General features: G+C 47.6%; 1 protein-coding gene across 6 annotated transcripts in view; it reads right to left on the bottom strand.

Annotated features, from left to right (window-relative positions):
* Med15 (mediator complex subunit 15) overlaps window positions 1-16756 on the bottom strand; it is a 73219-nt gene that overhangs the window by 4265 nt on the left and 52198 nt on the right. For 2 of the 6 annotated variants that reach the window (XM_027924324.3, XM_027924332.2), the window contains exons 8-11: window positions 15204-15335; window positions 8058-8177; window positions 399-526; window positions 175-302 (exon numbers count right to left, since the gene is read on the bottom strand). In XM_027924324.3, the coding sequence (XP_027780125.2) occupies window positions 175-302; window positions 399-526; window positions 8058-8177; window positions 15204-15335 (508 nt within the window). The remainder of the gene's footprint in view (window positions 1-174; window positions 303-398; window positions 527-8057; window positions 8178-15203; window positions 15336-16756) is intronic. The other 4 variants (XM_027924327.3, XM_027924329.3, XM_027924328.2 and 1 more) reach the window with 3 other exon arrangements.

Genomic DNA, 16756 nt, shown 5'->3' with positions numbered 1-16756 from the left:
CTGTGGGACATGGTGCATGAGGCTGGCTCTCAGTGAATCCTTAGGTGAGGTGCTCAGGCTCTGAGTGATCTAAGAGCTCTTGCACTCCTTACAAGTTGTAAGGTCTTGTGAAGATGAAGGTGACTCTTGACACCTCCCAGGGCTCTGCCCACCCCAGCCGCAGGTCTCACTTACCAGGGGTATTTAAAGGTCCAGGGGAGGGCACACTGAAGTTCTGTGGGGTGCGAGCTGTCACTGGGCTCTGGGAGGGCTGTGGTGAGGGGCTGGGCAGGAAGCTGCTGGGGGATGGAGCAGGGCCCGAGCTGCAGCCAAATGAAAGGAAGCGGATCTGAGCCAGGGGCACTGGGCAGGCCTGCCCTGAGGGCCAGATGGGGAGGGCCATTCTTGGCCAGGCCTACCTGACATTGGAATTGGGCTGAGAGCCGGGCTGTGGAGATGGTTGGGGAGGGGGAGGCATCGACTGTGGGGTCTGCACCTGCTGGCCCGGCGATGGTGAGGACAGCATAGTGAGGCTGCTCTGGCTGACCTGGAAGAGGAGGGGCTCAGCTGGCTCACTGTCAGACACTCCTGCCTGCCTCCATGCTATCTGCCCACTGTCCCCACAGGCTTCACCTCCCTCATAGCCTCACCCTATATCCTTGTCTTCTTCCAGATGCCATTTAGATTCACTTAGGCAAAAACCCCATCCCTGGGCACATAGCACACAGTGACCAAAGCTGGTGGGAAGGCTAGATGGGCAGCCCCAGCTCTTTGGTGAAAGGCCATGAGGAGTGTGAATAGAAGGTGATGGCCTCATGTGTGCCCTGCCATACCCTGTCTTGCCTGGGATGCTGTCCTCTATGGGTCAGTAAGGACATTGCTCTGCTGTGGGAAAGTCTTCCACAAACTGTCTGCTGACTGCACTGAGAATAAGGCCAGCCATCTGAATCTCCTGTCCTGATACATGCAGATGGCACCTCCCTACTTGACCAGTAGGGGGCAGCAGGGAGATCATGTCTTACACTGTGTCCCACCTGGACCTACTTAATTAAAACAAGGTGGTTGGAAGAGCCATGTGCATATCCACAGGAAGCACCTGCATCAGTCTTACCAGTGACCCTGGTCCCTCAACTGGACTAGTAGAGTCCACTGGGAGAGGTGACTCAGCATCAGAGCTGCCTGGGCTCAGAGCTCGGCTCTGTCATGCAAGTGTATGCACCTGAGTCCTTAGAGGCTGTCCCTGTCCACAGAGCAGGGCTGTTCCTGCTCCCTAGTCTGTGTTGGGAACAATCCAAACGCAGTCATCTGTACCACTATCAGCACCAGGGACACCATCTTTTTTACCTGTGAACTCCAAGGGATTGAAACTATAGTAGTAGCCAGGCATCAGGGACAAGATGTATGTACCCACACCTTCCAGAGGAGAAGTGTAAGATGGCAGTCTAGATAAGAACAGTTGCATGCCAGGCCTTTGCCATAATGTGACCACCCTGAAGGCCCTGCTTGCTTCAGAGGTTCCCAAGGGCCTGAGGTGGCATCTCCCACATCCTAGTAATGAGGTACACTGAGCACCTCTCCTAGCCTCACTTGACTCCTGGACCATCCAGTTTTGCAGACCAGCTCAAGTGCCCTCCCAGGGCACTCTGAGGATACTGATGCCCAACTGGGGCGTCCACACTTCCCTCCCATGTACTCTTCTGCCACAGTGCCAGGAGTACTGGGTAAGGACTACTCTGAGTGGGTTCTCAGCTCCTCAAATTGGGAACAGACTCAGATCCCACCAGGAAAATGACGCCTGCCCTCGTCCCCACCTACCTACCAGTCAAGCAGAGGAGGGCAAGGGAGCTGGAGGTAGTCTGCTCAGTACCACATGGATCAAGCTCATGGAATGAAATGTCACCTCCCTTTTGCTCACTGGCTTCCCCACCTGTTTCCATTGACTGTGTCAGGCAGCACTGCCCTGGGTGCTAGATGGAGACTGCCCCTGGCACTATATGCAATGGGGTGTCAGGGTGCACAAGGCACCATATCACGGTGCTTCCCACATGATTGGGTCAGAGGCTCTAAACCAAAACCATGGGCCCAGGGGACAATAACAGAATGAACTGTTTCCATCACTTTGTGACTAAGACACCCCTGGCTAGGGAATGAAAGGGCAAGAGCAAGGGAGCTTGGACCTCTAATTGGTGGGCCCAGTTACTCCTCCAAGTGTATTCACGCTAATGTGAAACATGTTTCATCTGTAAAATGCTGAATTAAATGCAGCAGGCTTCTCCCATGTAGGTCCAATACAATCATGGTGCTGGCTACACTGTAAATCCTGGGAAACCAGGTCAGGTGGTATGTTCCACACATTGGAAAACATGCTTCAGAATCAACCCAGATGCTAACAAAATGTAGGACCAGAACGTTCCATGCAAAGAACTACAGACAGTGCCAAGGAGCAGAGAGCAAAGGTCCTAAGACCCCATGCCCATCCCAGCCCTGTCAGGCAGGATCCTACCTATAGTGAGCTCCCCCCTATCCCTGTCCCTCATGTATCTCCAGGAGGCCCTGCCATCCCTGGTCTTTCCCTAGCATGAGTCCCTACCTGCTGCTCCATCTGCATTCAGCCCCTGCTCAAGCAGATGTCCCTTATAGGAGATGGTCAGACCTTGTCTGCAGCCTAAAAGTTTGCTGCCTCTCTGGCAAATAGTAGCAAGATACCCACAGGGCATCATGGCTGGATATGGCTGCTACAGCACGTAGACTGTCTCACAATCATGTTCTACCTCAGCTCTCAGCCCCTGGGGGCACAGCACATGTAGCTGACACCCTCTGTTTTTAATGAGAGGATGGGGTTCCAAGTAGTTGTGTCTGGCATGAGACAGCATGTCTAAGACAAGGTGAAGGGTGGATGGCTCAGAAAGCATCCAGTGGAGGTAGGACATCCAAGTCCAGGCCAGGGATCATGCCCCAGGGAACCAAAGGGCCTTTCTCCTCTGTCCAGGTAAGCCTGGGTCCCCAGCACCAGGTTTTTCTAGTCACCCTAACATAATCTAGAAGCTTCTGCCTAAACTTTCTCCAGGATCCAGGCTGGCACACAGGTCTGCTCATGTATGAGGCTCCTCCAGACCCACCCACACAACTGTCTGACACCCTGAATCCCATTAGCACCTCACTGGGGCTGGGCCATCCAGAGAAAGCCCCAACACTTCTGCTTTGGTCACCGAAGAGCCCCCAGGCACCCACACAGCAAATGGGCCCATCTCAGCGCTTCAGTTATCCCAGGACAGGACAGCCAGCAGACCCCAGAGGGCTGGAGGTGGGGAGAGATTTCCAGTAAGAGGGAAGGAAAACAAACCACAGACAATCTTTCACTTCCAAGAACAGGAAACCTGGGCCCTTCAGGTTGGCAGTGCTGGGTGGTCCAAGTCCCAAGTTACCTTAGACACACATGGTACAAGGAAGAGCCTAATACCTCAAACCCATCTTAAGACAGAATTGGCCTACTGAGGCAGCCAATGGGACAGGAAAGAATCCCAGCCCACAGGGAGTAGAGAGGGAGCTGCCAGTGCTGCTCTCTAGTCAGGGAGGGAGCACTTGGGGGAAAAAAGAAATTGCCTTCTATTCTGTCAAGCCACCAGCAAGAACCACAGGATGAGAATGACACATATCCCACACACCCTGCACACTACTTGTTACCTGCATGTCACAGGTGACAACATAAGAGCTCAGAGAGGGGTGACATGCTCATGGTCACACAGCTAGTGTGTTGCAGGGGAAGCACAGGCAAGGTAAATGTGTCTTAGCATTAATGGCACAATCTGCTTTCCTGGGAAAGCACAATAGCTTAGACAGAAGCTGTGGGGCTACACAGGGTGGCCAGGCAAGATGGATGAAGAGTAAGGGAGAAGAACTGGGAGGGCAGAATGGGAAAGGGGCAATGGCCCAGAGGCAGCAGAACAGAAAGGCTGATCTAGACAGCTTCATTCCACAAAGAATCTCAGGACAAGACTGGTACCTAGCTTTCTCTGGACCACCAGTACCTGTTCAACACCCCAGAACTGCCCATTGCTCCTAGCCCAGCACTTAACTGTGTCCCCTGGAATCACCATCTAGAAATACAGAGGAGCATGGTCCTATTGTGGTACTACCTCCTTATGCCCTCCAAGGGAGTACTAGGACAGAAGCTCCGTGTTACCCAGCTGAACTCTTGGGCTAAGGCACTGTGTCTGATATGTCTGGAACATATCAGACATGCTGTCATGTTTGTCAGAGTCCATGAAGCATTCCTACCGTGACACAAAGATACAGCCATGGAACTAAGGAATAACAAGTGGAAATGTAGGTGTTCTGTTGCTTTTTCTTGACACATCTCTTCTGGGGACCTCTATCTCCGTTGAGTGTCAGTGGGGTTCTTAGGAAAAGGCAACAGCTGGGAATGGTGGTGCACACCTGTAATCCCAGGGGCTGAGGAGGCTGAGACAGGAGGACTGTGAGTTCAAAGCCAGCCTCAGCAACTGTGAGTGCTAAGCAACTCAGTGAGACCCTGCATCTAAATAAAATACAAAATAGAGCTGGGGATGTGGTTCAGTGGTCAAGTACCCCTGAGTTCAATCCCTGGTACTCACCTACCCCTGCGAAAAAGAAGAGGCTGGAAATGTTGCTCAGTGGCAGAGTGCTTGCCCAAAATATTCAAGGCCCTAGGTTCATCCCCAGCAGCCCCCTACACACACACACATAAGAGTAACAAGAGTAACAGAATGCTTACACTTCCACTAGCTTCTTGGTCCCAATGTGTTGCCACAAGGAAAAAAATAAGACATGGTGGATGCTGAATTATGTCCTGCTGAAGAATGAGTACAGGTTGCTAGGGGAGGACAGCAGAAAAAGGATGTGCCTGGAAGACATCCAGTGTTAGGAGACACTGGAAAGCACAAGTAGGTGTAAATTCCAGTCCAGCCCACTGGCCAGATGAGCAACCAGGCAGCTCCTGGCTAGTTCACCACCCTACCCCCACTCGTGCCAAGAACAGAACCCTGGGCCTTGGGCATGTTAGGTAAGTGCTCTACCACTGAGCTATATGCCCAGCCCTTGGCTAGATTTTAAGGATACATTCCTGGGATAAGCTTTCTTTTCTTGAGAGGGTTTGGATTAGAAATACACATCAAAAAAGACTGCCATGGGCTGGGGTTGTGGCTCAATGGCAGAGTGCTCGCCTAGCACATGTGAGGCCCTGGGTTCGATTCTCAGCACCACATACAAATGAATAAATAAAATAAAGGTATTGTGTCCAACTACAACTAAAAAATAAATATTAAAAAAAAAAAAAGTCTGCCATGTTTCTGGAGCTAGCCAGGGTGGCAGATGAATGCCCAGTGTGTAGGGCCCAGGTGCTTCACACAATTCAGGGATCCTTTGAACAGGAGCTACCCATAGCCAGGTGTGCAGGAGGTTGCAGAGGGGAGACAGGCTCTGAAGCCCCAGACAAGCCTAATATTATGGGACTGTGTGGAGACAGAAGGAGGAAAGTTACTTGAGGGAAGGGTCATGATTACATAGAGCACTGTGTGGGCAGTGGGGTGGTTTCCACACTGGGGTTCTCTTCATCAACTTTTCTTCCTTCTGTAAGTATTTTTAGGGCCACCTTTCTCTCTATGGGCAAGCAAGAATGAGCCTGGATTAAAAAACAAAACCAGAACTTTGCCTAAGTTCCTTATTGCCAAAAATCCTCTGTGGAGACAGAAGTATTTTCTAAATGGTACTGCATTTGTCCTCAATACACCACCCCAAAGCTTCAGATGTACACCCACCACCCTGCACTGGGGAAACATGGCAAATACATCTCTGTGGAGTTAGCAGGCATCTTCTGGTGATGCCTCTTATCACTGAAGCCACATGAGGATGAACCAAAATTCTCTGTGCATGAACTTTATTTTGGCTTTATCTTACTTTTTCTCTTTCCTCTTTTCTACCTAGCTTCCCTGCCTTTGGGTTTGGGAAGGACTATAGGCAGTAAGATTTACTTAGTTGACACAACTCAGGGAACAAGGTTTATGTGGAAGGGAGCATGGAAGGCTGTGAAGTGGGGGGTGTCTGTGAGAAGTCAAGGTAGAAACACCAGCAGTTGGCTGTGTGGGGAGTGGCCACTGCGTAGCAGTGTGAGAGCAATAAAAGGCCCAGGACAGAACCCATCGCTGCAGGCATGGTAGAGCCCATCCAGGAGCATGGCTCCAACTGGGAAGAGGAATAAGGTTGGCAGTCCAGCAGTAAGATCAAAGTTGAGGGGTTTCTAGAAGAATCCTACTGAGAAGCTGAGGTGTGAGAATTTCATTTGAACCCCTGATCCTCAACATGCCAGCTCCTGGGGCCCTTCTCATTTCTTTCTTTCTTTCTTATTTTTTTAAATTTTAATATTTATTTTTTAGTTTTCGGCAGACATAACATCTTTTTTTGTATATGGTGCTGAGGATTGAACCCGGGCCGCACGCATGCCAGGTGAGCGTGCTACCGCTTGAGCCACATCCCCAGCTCCCCTTCTCATTTCTTTTCTTTTTCTGGGGGATTACTGGGGATTTAACCCAGGGGCAATTTACAACAGATCTACATCCCCAGCGCCACCCCTGCTTTGTATTTTGAGAAAGGGTCTCACTAAATTGCTTAGAGTCTTGCTAAATTGCTGAGACTGGTCTCAAACCTGCTGCTCTCCTGTCTCAACCTCCTGAGCCACCACACCTGGCCTTTCTTATTTCTTAAAAGGGGCTAAATGCTTAAACTGTGTCCTGGAGCACTGAGAAACACAGAACTACAGACACAAAGAACCTAGCCCAACACCTAGCATGTATCACACCCTCAAAATGTTAGGGACTCTCGTTTTTATAAAATCAGTCCTACATGCTGTTGCTGAAGTTATCCCCACCTGACTCTGTGAAGCCAATGGGTACTAAGCCAGAGACCTAGACTTCCTTCTATGAAGGAGGCCATACAGGCACCACCTTACTGGCTTGGTTGTGACTACACTGTGAGAACAGTGCCTACATACTGGCCCTCAGGGAACAATAGGGCTAGGATTACAGATGCATTTCACTGTAATGGAAAAGGAATTTTAAGGTCTTCTGGCAAATCTGAGATTTTTCACAAAAACACACATAAAATGAAAAGCCCATGTGATGAGAGAACTTGAGCACCATTTTATTTTCAGAATCTCAGAACAGTGCTTAGCACACAGGACATGCGCTGTCTGTTTAACAAATAAATATACCATGGGATGATTTTAAATTTTACTTGACAATGAAAAACCAGAAATTCATTTCCCTGAAAAGTATAACACATATACAAGTCTATATCTACCTAGGAAAGTGTGTGTATAGTAAATTCTCCATTCTGTGTAATCTAGAACAACTTGGTCCAATACAACAAATTTTGGGTGGAGGGGACAAGACAGACTGGGCACTTTACCACTGAGCTACATCCCCAGCTCTTTTTACTCTTTGATTCTAAGACAGGGTCTTACTAAATTGATGAGGCTGGCCTCAAACTTACGATCCTCCTGCCTCAGCCTCCTGAGCTGCTGGGATTATAGGTGTGCATCACCATACCCAGCTCTAACACAACTTTTGTTCATGGTGGCCATCTTCTATGATCTGTGCTGTACAGTGAGCTTCCCCACAGGATTACTGGGTGCTCAAAATATAACTGGTGCAACTGAGTAACTGCAATTTTAGTTTTATTTAATGTTGATTTAAATGTAAATTACCACACATCGTTAGTGGCTACAGTGTTTAGATTGCATAGTCCTAGAAAGCACAACTATTTGCTTGGCTTCTATTTTATTTTACCATGAAAATGACAGCAGCATGATTATCTTAAACTAGAGGGGGGTGGAGCAGATATTTATTTATATCCCCTTGAGAAATATTGCTGGGCTTGGCCTTATTTAAACAAACAAACAAACAAAAAACCAATGACACCTGATTTGGCACTCTGAAAGCCACCGTGCAGAAAGTCACCAAGGATGACAGGTGCGCTTTACAAAGGCGCTCAGAGGAACCCCGAGCTCCCGGCCGAGCCCTATACGCGGCCCAGTCCTTAAATACCTGTGCTGTGGGCTGTCCGCCCAAAGGGATGGAGCTCGACTGGACGGCAGACATGGCAGAAGCGGGTGGGAACCGGGCTCTTACGTGCATCCCGCCTTGGGCCAAGGCTTCAGCAATCATCTTTGAGGACAGAGGGACAACAGACAAGGTGATTGCAACAAGAATCGCAGTGCATGGCAGGTGGAAAGGGTGTGTGCAATCTCTGCAAGAAGGACCGCCAGAGTGAGGCACCCTTGGGGCAGCTTGGAGCAACCTGAGAGGAGGAAGAGTTCAAGCTCACAGCATCTTCAGGCCTGGCTAGGAATCAGGGATCTAGAAGTTGACCCACAAAATATCAGAGTCAGACCTCAAGGGCCAAGGCAAGACAATGGTCTGGGAAACCACAACCTTAGGATAGACTTGAAAAGAAGACATGTCACCAAAGTTTGCTATGAGAGAAGTTGAGGATCACTGAAACAGAAGACAATCTCAGATAAGCCTGCTCAGAAATGCATGTCTTAGAACTCAAGCTCAAACCACTTCCTCTTCTCCAGGTCTCTCTGGGGTTGCTGGTCCTGCTTTCTATGGAGGAATTGGTTTTCTCTCATTAATTAAAAATGGGTGGAGCCAGGCACAGTGGCACCCGCCTGTAATTCCAGCAATTTGGAAGGTTGAGGCATGAGGATTGCAAGTTCAAAACCAGCTCAGCAACTTAGTGAGGCTCTAAGAAATTTGGCGAGACCCTCATTCAAAATATTAAAAAAAAAAAAAAAAAGGGCTAGGATGTAGCTTGGTGGTACAGTATCCTTGGATTCAATTCCCAGTACCAACAAAACAAAAAACAAAAACAAATCACAGGGGAAGGTGGGCAGGAGAGCCTTGGTCCTGCCTGGTGGGCTTCCTCCCTTTAAATGATGGACGGACGCACTTCCACAGAGATGCCTGTTAGGGCTGTTCTTAAATGCCAAAGATCCTCTCAGAGGCTAGAACTCCAGCACCAACCAGCTGAACCTTTCCTTGTCAATTTATACTTCATGAACTATAAAGGCAAAAAAGTAGGCTGAGCATTGTTGTGGTTCTGGGCCTGCACATGCTCAGAACTGTCACAGAACACAAACTAGAACAAAACAACCCAGGTTCAGAAAGAATGCAGGACTGACCCATAGGGAGAACAAAAACAAAACAAAACAAAACAAAAACCATTGAGGTGGAGGATCACTTCAACCCAGGAGCTTGAGACCAGCTTGATAACACAATGAGACCTCATTTCAAAAACAAAAAACCAAGAAACTAACCAACTAACAACTCCCATCAAATTCTAGGAGGTTGTGAGCTGGACCACTAGATCAAGACAGTGCTACAGGGCACTCAGTCCACACAGCAAGGTTGCCAAAGACAGGGCTCCAAAGCAGGACACAGGCTGCAGGAACACCTCTAGCATCACATGACGGGCCCATGCTCACACACATGGGGTACAATGCAGGAGCAGCAGATGCCAACTAGAACCTTACAATCTTAGGAACAAGACAGTCCTCATCCATGTCTGCAGTCAGATTAAAAAAAAAAAAAAAAGAATCATCTTACTAGAGGCTGAGGAAATGATTCTGATAGTCTATCAAAACATGGGCCAGGTCTCAAAGAGTCTGCCACTCATAGGCCACTGTCAGACACAAACATGTTGGGGTCTGTGAGGGTCCGCTGCCTTTCCCGAGGGAGGTACTCTCCTTGGCTCTCGTGAGAACTGGAGGATGGCAGGTAGGGGTGATAGCATCCATTCACAACTAGCCACTGCAGTCAAGAGAAGCCTGGCTACAGTGCTCCCTCCAGAAAAGAGAAAGGTGCAGTAGGAAGTCAGATGGTTTGAGAGGTGCATTCTTTTCATGGGGGGGAAAATAAAAAAGAGGGCCAGTCATGGTAGTGTAGGCCTAGAAACCCAGTGCCTTGGGAGACTGAGGCAGGAGGATTACAAATTCAAAACCAGCCTCAGCAACTTACCAAATGCCCTGTTTCAAAAAAAAAAAAGGGGGGGGGGGCGGGAGGGGATGCAGATGTGGCTCAGTGGTTAAGCGACCCTGGGTTCAATCTCTCGTACCAAAAGAAAAAGAAGGAATGAAAAGCTCAAGTCTACTTTGCTGCTGATTGGTTTTCTTTTAACCAGAAATTCCAGTGAAAACATGCCAGTAATGTTCACTGGATGAGATGAGCCAGTCACTAACCAATAACTCATATCAAGTGATAACATTTCAATTACTTCTCAACACATAGCTGCCCAGAAAGGAATTTCAAGGAATTCCAGGAATCCCTGCTACAGCTCTAGCTGATTCACTATGTGGGGATTGGGGTGTGTGTGTGTGATAGAGTCCTCTGGGGCTGGTCAAGGAAGAGTGGCTGTTAATTCAGCTACATTAATGCACATCCATAACAAATGTCTGTTTTTGATGACAATTTCCTTCTTCCCTTTTTTTTGTGTGTGTGTTTATGTATGTGTGTGTGTGTGGGGGGGAGGGGGGTTGGGCGGGGATACTGGGATTAAACCCAGAAGCATTCTGCCATCGAGCTACATCCCCAGCTCTTTTTTATTTATTTATTTATTTTCAACACAATGCCTTTATTTTTAAGTGGTGCTGAGGATCGAATCCATGTCCCGCCCGCGCTAGGAGAGGGCTCTACCGCTGAGCCACAATCCCAGCCCCTCTTTTTATTTTTTATTTCAAGACAGGGTCTAAGTTGCCCACACTGGCCTTGAACTTGAGATCTTCCCACCTTAGCCTCACAAATCACTGGATTACAGGCATATACCACTGTGCCATGGTGATGACAATTCTTTGTAACCTGTAAATTATACTATTTTGTTTCGTTTTTAAATTTTGAGACAGGGTCTTGCTAAGTTGCCAGGGCTAACCTCATACTTAAGATTCTCCTGCTTCAGCCTCCCAAGTCAATAAGGTAGCTAAATTTCATGTACTAAAATGGAAGGTTAAAAGATAAAAGCTTAGCCTGGGGGCTGGGGTGGTGGCTCAGTGGGAGAGCACTTGCCTATCATGTGTGAGGCAACACATATAAATAAGATAAAGATCCATTGAAAACTAAAAAATAAAAATAAAAAAATAAAAAAAAAGCCAGGAATGGTGGTGTATGCCGTAATCCCAGCAATTCGGGAGGCTGAGGCAGGAGGATTATGAGTTCAAAGGCAGCCTCAGCAGATTAACAATAGGCACTTAGCAACAAGGTACTTAGCAACTCAACGAGATGCTGTCTCTAAATAAAAAACATAAAAAAAAGGGCTGGGGATGTGGCTCAGTGGTTAAGTGCCCTGGGTTCAATCCCCAGTACCAGTAAAATAAAGGATAAAAGCTTAGGGATTATGTGAAAGTAGAATCACATTCTGTCATCATTTTACAGGAAAGAAAGAGAAGTCTATTGTGTCTAATAAATTCCCCTGAGGGTGACATCATCTCTCCCACCTATAAGAATATCAGATAAGAGAGATCCAAAGAGCCAGGAGAACATAGCACAGGGCCAACCCAATTCTCCTAGAGCATCCATCCCAAGTGGAGAGTCTGACCACCCATCATCATACTCATTAACCTAGAATGGGTGCAGGCTCCACAGGGGGCCTCTCTGCAGCTTCCAGAGCAGATTTAAAGGATGAGGCATGGAAAATGGATTCATAAGGTCCCCCATCCTGTTATCACTTTCATGGAACTGGCAGTCTGTTCTATAGCTTGAGGCAGCTCACACATAGAAATTTGCAAAACTTTGTTGGTCACTGTATCCTGATGTCAAATTTGTGAGACTATACCAGGGAGTTCCAGTTTGCATCTTTGAGCTCCTAGTTAGACAACTGGCTGATAAGATTCAAGGGCCCTCAAAGTGACTGACTCACTTTTGAAAAGCTGCAGGAAACCATCTAGAACTCAGCCAATGATCACTTGGTAATAGCAAAAAACTGGAAATTACCTAAAGATCCAATAATAAGACAATACCTAAGGATAGAAAGAGACAGAAGAGTATTGTATAGTCACTCAAAATAATGCTGACCAGTGGTTTCTTTTTTTTTCCTTTTTAACACAATGCCTTTATTTTTATGTGGTGCTGAGGATCGAATCCGGGTCCCGCCTGTACTAGGCGAGCGCTCTACCGAGCGCTCTACTGCTGAGCCACAATCCCAGGCCTGACCAGTGGTTTCTAATTACAGGATGCTATACTTTGGGTCTGGAATGTCCCCCACAGGCCCATGTGTTAGAAGTCTGGTTCCAGGTCTAGGGCATAGCTCACTGGTGGAGTGTTTGCCTGACATCTGTAAGACTATCCATTCCCAGCACTGCAAAAAAAAAAAAAAAAAAAAAAAAAAAATTTAAAAGGCTTGGTTCCTAGTTTGGCATTATTGGAAGGCAGTGGAAGCTTTAAGATGTAGGGCTAAATATGGGTATGCCCTTCAGGGAGACTGTGGAAAACTGATCTCTTCCTCTCTTTTGCTTCCAGACCACTATCCAGTGGCAGCTTGCTCTACAACATACTCCCTGCCCTAATGTGCTGCCTCACCAAAGGTTCAAAAGTAATTGGGCCAAGCCAACATGGGCTAAAACCTCCAAAACTCTGAGTCAAATAAACCCTTTTTAACATTATCTCAGATATTTTGCTATAGTAAAAGAAAATTGACTAAAATGCAACAGAACATTTCACTTCTATACTAACATGGAAGATAATGGACATAAAACCCCAGACAGTAAGACTTTGACAATGTGAAAGAACCAGAAAGGGGACACCAAACTGTTTCTCTCTAGACTGTTTCTTCTACATTTCTCTCTACTTTCTATCTGATATAGTTATCACATATAAAGTTTTAGGGATCAGAATACCGTGGTCTCTCTTTGTCTTCTGTGGTAACCCAGGTTCCAAAGGAAGGCTATGAATCCAAGAATGCCCCCTCAGGAGGGCTTGTCCCACCAAGCCATAATCCCAGGATCCTGCTGTTACCAGAACAACTTAATGAGTTTGACTAACCAGCCTACATGAGAAAATGCAACATGACAAGATTAAGGACTGCAAGAAAACCTGTAGAAGGAGAAGGACCAAATCTTTGTATGTTGTATCAGTACTAAAAAAGCAGAATATGGACATGTACTCTCTGTTCCTGGGCTTTGAGAACCTATGAAGCTCTGCCACCAGCACTTGGCAATTCCACCATACAACAACAAAAGTCACAGGGCATTGTAGGGGAAGCGGCTCACACTACTGAAAACACTGAAGGCACAATCTCCAGAAAACAAAACCCACTTGGAAATAAACCAAGATAGTGACTACTTTCTAGCCTCCCTAGCTACTAGAGATCCTGAAAGCTTTCCATAGTACCTACGTGAATAGACTGTCCAGGGCCCAACCTCACCTTAGCTCCATCTGCCACTGACTCTCAGTGTGTATTTCAATGGGCTGGGAGAAAATTAATAATCAGGTTGTGTGCTCCAGAGGTGACTGTGCCCATGGCTGGCCATGAATCCATGCTAGAACAGGGCCTCCACCAAAAGCAGGGGGGTGTGGAATTAGCAGAAGAGCTACACATCCTACACAGAAGCTCAGTGCAGGGTACTGAGCACACACAGTTGGCATTCTGCTTCTGACAGCTGATGAACGCTAGCAAAGAGACAGAATATACATTCCCTTGAACTAGCAGCCCATCAAAAAGTCAGCACACCAGCTGCATATGTTGCCCGTTCCATGGCTGCTTGTTTTCCAAACATGGGATGCAAAGGTAACTTCTCCCTTTCATACTAGTTAGGCCAGAGGTGCAGAGTTTTCCATGAAGTGGGTTCCAAGGTCAAAAAGCAGCAAGGGCAGTGGCTTCCACTGGCAGGGTAGTTACCATGTGCCACTACTGCTGACTCTGAACACACTCTCAACTCCTTTGTACAGCAGACCAAGACGAAGAATTCCCCAGGAGGCCTGAGAACACACTTAAGACATACAGCAGTGGTAGTGAAGATGACTTTCAACCTCACACAGGCTGGTCAGCCTTTTCTAGCTACAATCGTGAAGTCTATGTTGCATTTCACAAGGCTGCGTTTGAGCAGGCAGGTGATATGGGCACCCTGGGCCCAGGTCACTTAGAGGAAGGTTGTACATAGCTGTAGCCAAATGTCTCCATTGGTACATGTCTCAGGCAGGGTCCCAGGACTCGAGCAATGCAGTGGGAACCAAGAAGGGCTATTACTTCCTCCCAAGAGTGAAATGATGTCTGACACAAAGGATATACCACATCCTGAAGTGCCTGACACACAAGTTCTGTGCAACTGGCCACCAAGCTCAATAGGTTGACAGGTAAGCACTGCAAGAACACAGCTGACGGTTTCCTGAGGGCAGCAAGATACACTAAGAGTGCCAGCTGTGGGCTAGCATCCAGCAAAAGCCTCACTACATCAACCAATATGTTCTGATTTTTTCCTAAAGCTAAACCCCTCTGAGTCAAGACTAGCATGTGGACCCAGGAAGGATCCAGGATTCAACTAGACGTCTCCTAACATTATCACCAGCATGAAGGTGAGGCACATGTATCAGAGACAAGTCCTAGGGACCCTGGATGTCTAATCCCTAGACACTAGGCAAGGTTAGAAAAAACATCCTATATGCCACCATTCCACTCACTGGTACCTGATATGCAGAGAATGGGATTGTGCCAGTTAGCAACAAGGAATTGGTGCACACTTCTGCCCACGTAGTGAACAAATCCCTGAAGGCAGAACAAAGACAAGGATGCCCTCTCCTATACTGCTACTGTGGCACACGCCTGGTGCATGGATTCTAGAGCCAGGTGCCCAATACTGTTTCCATCCTCTTCCTAGTTTTTAGAGATCTAGCAGTCAGTTCTATACAGGAAGCTCAAATGGAAGATGAAATGTGGATGAAACTGTGGTGCTCTCCTCTCTAATGTACCTTCTCAGTCTGGTAGAAAGACAAGAAGATGAAGGATGTTTATTCTAGGCAGTTGGTTGGGTCCCAGTAATGACCAAGCAGAGGTGGCTACCCTGAGGATCTTGAAGTTATCTCATAGAGGGGAAAGGAGAGAGGATTCCTCATGCTTTACCAACTAGGCGAATAAGCCAACCAGGACCCTTGTATAGCTTTGTGTGCTAGTGATTAAAGAAGCTCCTAACTCCCAAAGTCCCTCACCTGGACTCCAGGAGCCACCATCTGGGTAGTCTGAGCTGTCTGCACAGCTGCCTGCTGCTGTACCTGGGGCTGCACTTGGGCCTGCACTTGCGGCTGCACCTGCGGTTGCTGGACCACCATCGGAGCTCGCACCTTGAGGAAGGAAGGGAGAATGTATTTTGGAGCAACTTTGGGCATAGAGCAGAGTACCACTATCTCTGTGGTAGCTTTTGAGAACTGAACCTTTCAGAATTAAGGATGGAACTTTCTTGACTTCATGGGCTACGATGTCACCTTACTAGCCATCTCTGATCCTATAAGGTCATCAGAAAAATCCCATACCAGCCAAGTTCTGAGTTGGTGGAGCTGAGCCCCATATCTCCCAGGCGAGCAGCAGTGCAGCCTTCCCACTGGGACCCTCCATACACCTGTTAAGGCATGACTGCAAGCAAAGCCATGTCTGGAGTTGAGCAGTGTCCAGCCTGCTTATTCTCTGGCCAAACATGCTGATGGTCCATGAGATCCCTAAACAGAACCCATACTCCTTGAAGGAAACCAGGTCTGGCCAGCCAGCATCAGGCTCAGCTAGAAAAACAAGCATGGGCAACAGGCAGAGAGGAAAAGCAGGCAACTGAGGGACCGCTGTGTAGAGAAACCTCCACAGGGATGAGGTAGGCCTTGGTCAGACCCAGACAGGTAGCACCTCCCTAGATGTCTCCAAGCCGCAAGACCCAATCCCAACAGGGGACACACCCCACCACACAAAGGTTCAGGTCCCAGTAGGGGTGCCAGGATTGGGGGGTGTCTCTCATGTGACAGGTGAGTGACTGTTCCTCAAAACCCTCCCAGTCTGCCTCTGTGGGACCTCCTCTTCACCCTGATACTCAGTTCAGGTGAGGCCCCTGGCCCCATGCCACTTAATGAATCACAAAGAGAAAAGGCCACAAACACCAAGGGAGCCGAGAAGATGTCCAAAATATGGTCCCCATCATGGCCACCTCTGTCTTGATAGTGATAATCTGTCCTCTGTGTCATGGACTGTATTTACATTGTATAGAGATGTACAAAGAGACTGAAAATAATTATATTTTATGAATATTCTTCTCAAAAATATGGTAATGACAAGGCTAAAAGATCTTGGCTCAGGGCTGGGAGTGTGGACCAATGGCAGAACATGTGCTTGGCATGCCCTATTTTCCAATCCCAGTATACATGTGAGTGCATGCACACATACATGCATACAAATCTTAGCTCAGAACATAACTTCAAGCAGTTATTAAAACACATGGACACCTGATGGATCCTGTGGGACATTCTCCCACATGGTGAGGTTACTTGTCAACCTAATCATCCACTACCTTGAAGTTCCCAGTCACCACTGAAATTGTCTTAGAAGATGGGACACCCCCATGGAGCATGTAAAAGTAGCTCTCAGTACACACATTCCTTCAATTTATACTAGAGTCAAATGTGAGGGCCAGCATGAGGAAGAGCTACCCAAGTCCTAGCATGTAAAGGACATATTATCTATAGGTAAGGAACTTGACACCACTGCTGACAGAGCCACTAGCCAT

The sequence above is a fragment of the Marmota flaviventris genome, chromosome 1, assembly GCF_047511675.1.
Source record: "Marmota flaviventris isolate mMarFla1 chromosome 1, mMarFla1.hap1, whole genome shotgun sequence".
Taxonomy (NCBI): Eukaryota; Metazoa; Chordata; class Mammalia; order Rodentia; family Sciuridae; genus Marmota; species Marmota flaviventris.
Note: the sequence above shows the minus strand (reverse complement) of the source record. Positions and strands in the feature narration are given on the sequence as shown.